Source organism: Manacus candei, unplaced genomic scaffold (assembly GCF_025592945.1).
Source record: "Manacus candei isolate 608988 ecotype Guabito, Panama unplaced genomic scaffold, ASM2559294v1 h1tg000099l, whole genome shotgun sequence".
Lineage (NCBI taxonomy): Eukaryota > Metazoa > Chordata > Aves > Passeriformes > Pipridae > Manacus > Manacus candei.
In genome coordinates, this window is record NW_026138147.1 from 1,303,488 (window position 1) to 1,310,471 (window position 6,984).

Here is a 6,984-nt window from a genome sequence, read left to right on the forward strand (position 1 = left end):
CGGGCGAGCGTTTGGGGGGGCACGGGGGGCTCTTGGGGGGACAGCCGGGGTTGGGGACATCAGGAACGGGGTTTGGGGACAGTGAGGAGGGGTTTGGGGGCATCAGAGATGGGTTTGGGGGCATCAGAGAGTGGTTTGGGGACACCGCGGGGGTCTCAGGCCTCACCCGCCCCTGGTGCAGCTGCAAGCTCTGTCTTCTGCGGGGTACCTGCGGGGACAGGGGACATTTTGGGGAATTTGAGGACATTTTGGGGGTTTTCCGGGTCTTACCTGCTCGCGGTGCAGCCGCAGGACTGTGTGTATTCTGGGGGGTACCGGGGGAGAGGGGACATTTTGGGGAGGCTGAGCTCCCTCTGGAGCTGCTCCCAGGACTCTTTGAGCTCCCTCTGGAGCTGCTCCCGGCACTCCTTGAGCTCCCTCTGGAGCTTCTCCTGGGACTCCTTGAGCTCCCTCTGGAGCTGCTCCCAGGACTTTCTGAGCTCCCTCTGGAGCTGCTCCCGGGACATTTTTGACAGGGAAAAAAGGGATTTTTGAGGGAAAAAATGACATTTTTGAAGGCAAAAAAGGGATTTTTGAGGGGAAAAGGGCATTTTTGGGTTCAGCCCTTCTCACCTCATCGGGCTGGCTGACAGTGAATGTGGCGTTGTGCGGGGAGAAGTGCAGGTGGTTCAGGCCCTGCTGCCGCTCCGACTCCTCCGGCAGCACGGGCCGCACGCGGCAGAACAGGGGGATGTTGTCCTGGAAAACGGGGAAAAAAACGGGATTTAGGGATTTTGGGAAAGTTTAGGGGGGGTTCCCCTCATAAAATGCCCCCCTCTGCCCCGGGCCCACTTTGGGCTCCTGGATGTCATTGTGGAGGCGGCGTCGCTCCATCTCCAGCTGGTGGATCTGTTCATCCTGCTGATCCAGGAGGGATTTTTTTGATCTTTGCACCTCCTGGAGGGCGGCCATTTGGTCCTGCAGCGTGAGGAGATGGTCCTCAACCCACCTCCAGTGAGCCTGGGGAGGAACAGGGGTGAAATGGCACTAAAAGGGAGTTCCCTCTGGAGCTGCTTCCGGCATTCCTTGAGCTCCCTCTGGAGTTGCTCCCGGGACTTTTTGAGCTCCCTCTGGAGCTGCTCCTGGGACTCCTTGAGCTCCCTCTGGAGCTGCTCCCGGGACTCCGTGAACAGCCGGTTCTCACACTCCAGGCCCCGTTTCTCTGTTTGCACCTTCCGGAGCTGCTCCCGGGCCTGGCCCAGCTTGTCCCGCAGGTCCCGCAACTGTGCCCGCAGGTCCCCGGGCGGGCATTTTGGGGGGTCACAGGGGGCTCCTGGAGGGACAGCCAGGGTTGGGGACATCAGGAACATGGTGGTTTGAAACTCCCAAGAATCTACTTTTTAAGTTCAAGCCCCCCCCTCCCACGGTTTGCCCCTGTGAGTGGGTTTAGTGATGGTATGGACTTGATATCTTTTTCACCTCATGTGGAGAGTTTTCAGACAAAACACAACCATTCGTTATTGGGGGAAGGGGAAAATATTTACAAAGGTTTATTTACACCCACATATATATTTACATGAAATTAAATTTCTCCTCTTCTTCAATAAAAGTCCAAGAAGAAAAGAGAAAAGTCTTTCTCTCACTTCTCAGGCCACAGTTCCTTCATTTCAGTTTTTGTGGCACTGGTTAGTGTCCTTCATTTTTCCCAAGGGCAGCAGATTTAAATATAGCAGTCAGGATTTTGTTCTTACTTTGTGGAAATTTCAACCCCGAGCCCGAGCCTTCAGGGGATTTCCTTGTGGATCTTCACTCCTCTTGGGTTAGAACATTGAAGGCAGCTTTCAGTTCAGTCTTACCAACACTCTTTTGCTCTGTCTCAGCTCGACAGCTTGATAGAAGCAGCAGCAGCAGCAGCAGAGGGCACGGCCACCTCCTCCGCATTCCGTCCTGGCTCAGCTCTCAGGACGACTCCTTTCAGCTCCTTTCTCCCTCTCTTGCTGTTGCTGCAGTTCGGGACTCCCCAAGGGTTTGGAAGTCCACCCCTCCTCTTCAGAGAGTCTCTGGTTTTGGGAAAATAATACAGTCTTACCCCAAACCAGCTCTGTTGAGTTTTCCCCTGTTTTGTTGCCGGCTCTCCCTCCTGCAGGAACATCTCTGCGTCTTTCAGCCGGCTTCACGTTATCTCGTTGCTCCTGGCTACCTTTTGGCTTTCAGCCACTGTTGTCTCTGTTCAGGACTGCTCCGCTGCCGCTTTCAGTGTCATCTGCTGCAGCTGACAGTAAGGGAACTTTTCTAGCTCTTGATTATGGGACCTGGTCCAGCTTTGACACTATACCGGGTCTCCCGTGACCTCAGCTGGGGGCTGGGGGCCCTTGGCCCCCAGAGGGGCTCACTGGCCCCCTGCCTCCTCGTGGCTCAGATCATGGCTACCTACCTTCTAAACTATCTTCACCACCTTCTCTTCCGTTTCTGTGGGCATGTAATTTCCGTAGGGTGCACGTGGACTATTGATTGGTCCAGTATTATCAGTGGGGCAAACCATTACTACCTCAGAGAAAAGGCTTTTTTCAAACCACCACAGCTGCTTATCTGCTTTCTCGCTCTGGATTGTTTACATTCTTTACAACTTCAGAGCTGCAACTGCTCAAATTCAAGGCTGACCATCCAGTCGTTTCCCACAGAGGTGTAACGTTTTAAGGATAAAAGCAGCTAAAATTGCTCTCTCAGTGTACAGTGATGCAGCTTAAAACCACACTGTCCCTTCAGCAAGACTCACGTTCTGCAGGGAATTTCAATTCCATGCCCTTCCCCGAGCCCTCCCTCTCCTCCCACAGCTCTTTACAGTGCCAGAAACTGCCCCATTAATACTTTAGGACAGTTTAATTCCCAAAAAACGTGGCTTTACCCACCAGCTTGATGCAGTATTTGATGAACCGCGGGTCCTGCTGGTACCTCGTATCGCCCAGGAACCTCTTCACCAGCTCCTCCAGGAGCCTGGGCCAGAGGGATTGCTTCTCCTGGAGCGGGAGACATCCCTCTGCCCACTGAGCGTACCTGGAAACTTCCCGGGGTCAGCGCCAAGCCAGGGAACTGCCCGAGAGAGGGATGGGGCAGCTCCAGAGCCAGGGATGGGGCAATTCCTGAGCCAGGGCGGGGGCAATTCCTGAGCCAGGGCAATTCCTGAGTCAGGGCAATTCCTGAGCCAGGGCAACTCCCGAGTCAGGGATGGGGCAACACCAGGGCCAGGGCAATTCCTGAGCCAGGAATGGGGCAACACCAAGGCCGGCCCCGCGTTCACCTGTCCCAGGGCTCCAGCGGGTCTGGCCCTTGGTAATTCCGGATCTGAGCCTCGTAGCTCCTGCAGGGAAAAGAGTTGGGATCGTGGAAGGGGCAGGAAGAGCCCAGGGGGGAACAGAGCCCCGTGAGCCCCCAGCCACCAGCACAGCTCCGTGGGCCACGCCCCTGTCATGGTTTGAGAACCCCAAAATCCAATTTCCTAGTCCAAACCCCCTCCCATATCTCCACCCAGTGTGAGATGGGTTTTCCAGACACCACAAGAGACTCAAAACGGGGGAAAGGGATTATATATTACAATGACTGTACAAAATAAATACTACAATACATTATATACAATCTTAACTATCTCTACCATGACATAAAAGTATTTACAATGGATCAAATCTCTTCTCCCCTCCAAATAAAAGTCCAGGAGTGAAGAAGGAAAAGATCCTTTCTACTTTCAGAGCAGCATTCTCTTCAGAGTAGCAGTCTATCTCTCTCTCTTCCATGCAGCAGCTGTAGCTGGATCTCTGCCAGTACACACGAGGGGGGTATCCAAGCCCTCGTGGCCCTTCGTCTCCAAGCGAGGGTCTTCTCTTCCATGGGCTGCGTTTCCCAGGACAAAGGACGCTTCACCACGGTCATATCAACAAAGTGCAGAAGCCTTCGTGACGGTCCTTATCTTCAGGGGATTCAAGCCCCCTTTGCAGAGCTCCGTGCTCTGTCTCAAAGCAGCAGAGGGGGGCAAAAGCCCTCCTCTGCATTCCTTTGGCCATCCCGGTCTAGCTTTCCAGGACACCTGAGCTTTTCAGCTCCTCTCTGCAGTGCTGCTGCACTTCACCCCTCCCTTCTAGGAGGGGTCTCCAAGGAGTTTGGGGTTTTGGTTCAGTTCTTACCCCAAAACTCTGTCTCTGTAGAGCTTAGTCCTGCTCTCTGTGCTGCTGGCTCTCGTCTCTCAGACAACTCTGTGTCTCTCTTGCTCGGCTGCATGCTCGTTTGCTGCTTCTTCAGTTCTTATCTCTTGGCTCTCTGCCACTTTCTCCGGCTAGTGTTGTTTTTGCTACCACTTCTGCTGCTCATGGTAGAGAAAAACCTTCCAGCCTGTCAGCCACAGAACCTGGCCCAGTTTAACACTATTCCAAGTTCTTGTAGCCCCCCAGCTGGGGGGGGGGGCAGATCCCCCCAGGGGGGCTCCTGCCCCTTCTCCTCGTGACTCTACAATATGGCTACTTCTTCCAACAACAACTCGTGATTGGTTGGGAAATTGTAAATTCTATGTGTTATTCATGTCTGGAAGTATTATGTATTATTTCTCATATATGTTAACCCTGCTTTTCTCTTGGTTATTATTTGGTGCATTGCACCAGCTATCCATATATGGTTACATCCAACCCCTATTTCCCTTCTATGGTTATAATTTGCATGCTCTACCTTAACTCCACCTTTAGTTCTGGAACCTTCCTACCCCACATTATACAAGGTGGGAGCCAGTTTGTGTTGGAGCCTTTTCCTTGTCTGCCTTTGATCTGTTCAGTTGTACCCTTTTGACTGCTAACCCTCCAATAAAGCTGTCTTACCAATTCCAGCCAAGCAGTTGTGGGTGTGCTTATTTAAGCAGGTTCCCACACCCCCCTTCCTGCTCCGTGCCTCAGCTTTTCTATCTGAGCTGATTTCATGTGGTCTGGAATGTGCCTTTGGTCAGTTTGGGTCAGCTGGCCTACTTGGGTCCCCTCCCAGGATCTTGCCCTCAACTGAGGAAGGTATGTTCCAGTGCTGGTGCTGTGCTCAGCAGTAGCCAAAACACCGGTGTGTGATCAACACCCTTCCAGCTGCCAATGCAAGCACAGCCCTGGGAGGGTTGCTGTGGGGAAATGAACTCCAGCTCCCCCAGACCCAACACACCATTCTCCAAGCTCAGGCACAGAGGCTGGCTTGGATCTCTTAAGAAAAAAGGGAGAGACATGGTGATATTTAGTCCTGATGAGCATTCCCCAATAAAGAACATCTTATCTGGCCCGTGCTGTTTCCCTGAACAATCAAATCACAACTAAAAACTAAAGGGAATTAAAAATCCAACAAAGATCTGATGCCAACAAGAGACCTTTGTTTCCAAGACCAGTTGTCTTTCCTGCTATGGAACTGTTATTTTTTCTTGATGAAGATGCACCACAATTAGCACTGATGGGCTCTGCTGTTAATTGTTTCTGCAGGGAGGTCAATGGTTCAGCAGATGGGGAGTTAGGGTGTTCATAACTCAGGCCAGCCCTTCTGAGGAGCAGGAAGAGTGCTGAAGGAGGGAAACTGCTACTGCTGTTCCCCAGGTTCATCTCAGGATCTTCTTTGTGCCCGGAGTTATCAAGCCTTTCCCTCTCCAAGGGTTAAAATGCAGTTTAAAATAAGATTTATGAACTCATAGAATCACAGACTGCCCTGAGTTGAAAGGGAGCCACAAGGATCATTGAGTCTAACTTCCTTCCCGGCACGGGACACCCCAACGATCCCACCATGTGCCTGAGAGCGCTGTCCCAGCGCTCCTTGAACTGGGAAGAAGTAAATAGGGCTGCACAGTGAGAATCCTAACACTGGTGAGGGAGGGAAGCCAAGGAGCAGCAGTGAGGTGTGTGCAGTGCCCTTGCAGGCCGCCCTGCACACTCCCAGAGGGCAGCACTCTGCCAGGCACTCCCGACACTGCCCTTCACATTCCCAGGGCACTGGTGCTCCGAGCGGTGCTGTGCACACCCCCCATGGCCTGGCACGCTCACAGCCTGCCTGCGGTTCCCAGCTGGCACAGCGTGCCTGTATTGGGACGAAGTTGGGATGTTACTTTTTGTCTGTGTTTGACCCTAGCCACCTGCAGAAGTTTATAGTTCTTCCTGCCAAGTCCTCTGATAAAGCAGTGAACTTGGCCTTGGAGGGAGAACTTCTGTGTAAACTGTTTTAATTGGTCTATTGTGATTGGTCAATGGCTCGTCAAGGGCATTTGGAGGAGAAAGTGAGGAATACATGATGAAGGTTCTCCCCCAGCCTCAATTGGGAAAGACCCCCTTCAACTTACTGCACCTGCATGAGGGGATTTCCAAAGTGCTCACGCATGCGCAGGAGGGGTGCACTTACATAACCAAGGGGGTGGGATTGAGAACCCCTGATGGGGCGGTGCTGGCCACACCTCCCCGGGCAGGTGCTCTCAGTGACCTTTATAAAAGCAGACACGTTTTTCTTGGGGGGGGGGCAGCTCTTCACAAAGGACCAAGTTGCTTTTAGCAGGGACGCCTGCTGGAGTGGGAGCCTGCCAGCCCCTCAGAACACGCAGCTGCTGCAGAGAGGCTTCATTACTGGTTAGGGTGGGTAAGATTCTCTTATAGGTGACACCTGGGTGAGTATGGGTGTCGAGCCTTCTTTCTAGGGTCTTTTGTTCACTTTCTCCTCCTCCCCAATCCTTTTCCGTCAGGCGCCTGGGTTTTTTTCCCTTTTTTTTTCCTCTGTTTGCCACCCTTCATAATAAATTACTACTTTGCCAACTAGCAACGGTGTTTAGTCTTTCACGTTCCAGAATCCCTCGGACCTGTTTTTCCCTGATATAGTAACCCCCTCCCCGTTACAGTGCCCGAGCTCACAGCCCCGCTCTGCACACACGCCCCGCTCGCAGGCTCACACCTGTGCCCAGCACACCTGCACCCAGCACACCTGTAACCAGCACAGCTGCACCCAGCACACCTGTGCCCAGCA

General features: G+C 52.9%; 1 protein-coding gene across 1 annotated transcript; it reads right to left on the reverse strand.

The window, feature by feature from the left end:
- Nucleotides 1-2,540: 2,540 nt before the first annotated feature.
- LOC127461308 (mitotic checkpoint serine/threonine-protein kinase BUB1 beta-like) lies at nt 2,541-4,347 on the reverse strand. The gene is made up of 3 exons (XM_051768998.1): nt 3,649-4,347; nt 3,278-3,337; nt 2,541-3,033 (listed from the first exon to the last, which is right to left on the reverse strand). The coding sequence occupies exons 1-3, from the start codon at nt 3,765-3,767 to the stop codon at nt 2,859-2,861; spliced, it is 354 nt and encodes a 117-aa protein (XP_051624958.1). The 5' UTR covers nt 3,768-4,347; the 3' UTR covers nt 2,541-2,858.
- Nucleotides 4,348-6,984: the final 2,637 nt, after the last annotated feature.

Excerpts from the sequence above, each read along its gene's own strand:
- LOC127461308 (XM_051768998.1), bottom strand. The coding sequence starts at position 3,767 with ATGGAAGAGAGAGAGATAGACTGCTACTCTGAAGAGAATGCTGCTCTG. Across the intron at positions 3,338-3,648 it reads GAGAAGAGATTTGATCCATT|GAGCTACGAGGCTCAGATCC; the intron begins GTAAATACTTTT and ends TTTTCCCTGCAG. Across the intron at positions 3,034-3,277 it reads CCGCTGGAGCCCTGGGACAG|GTACGCTCAGTGGGCAGAGG; the intron begins GTGAACGCGGGG and ends GGAAGTTTCCAG.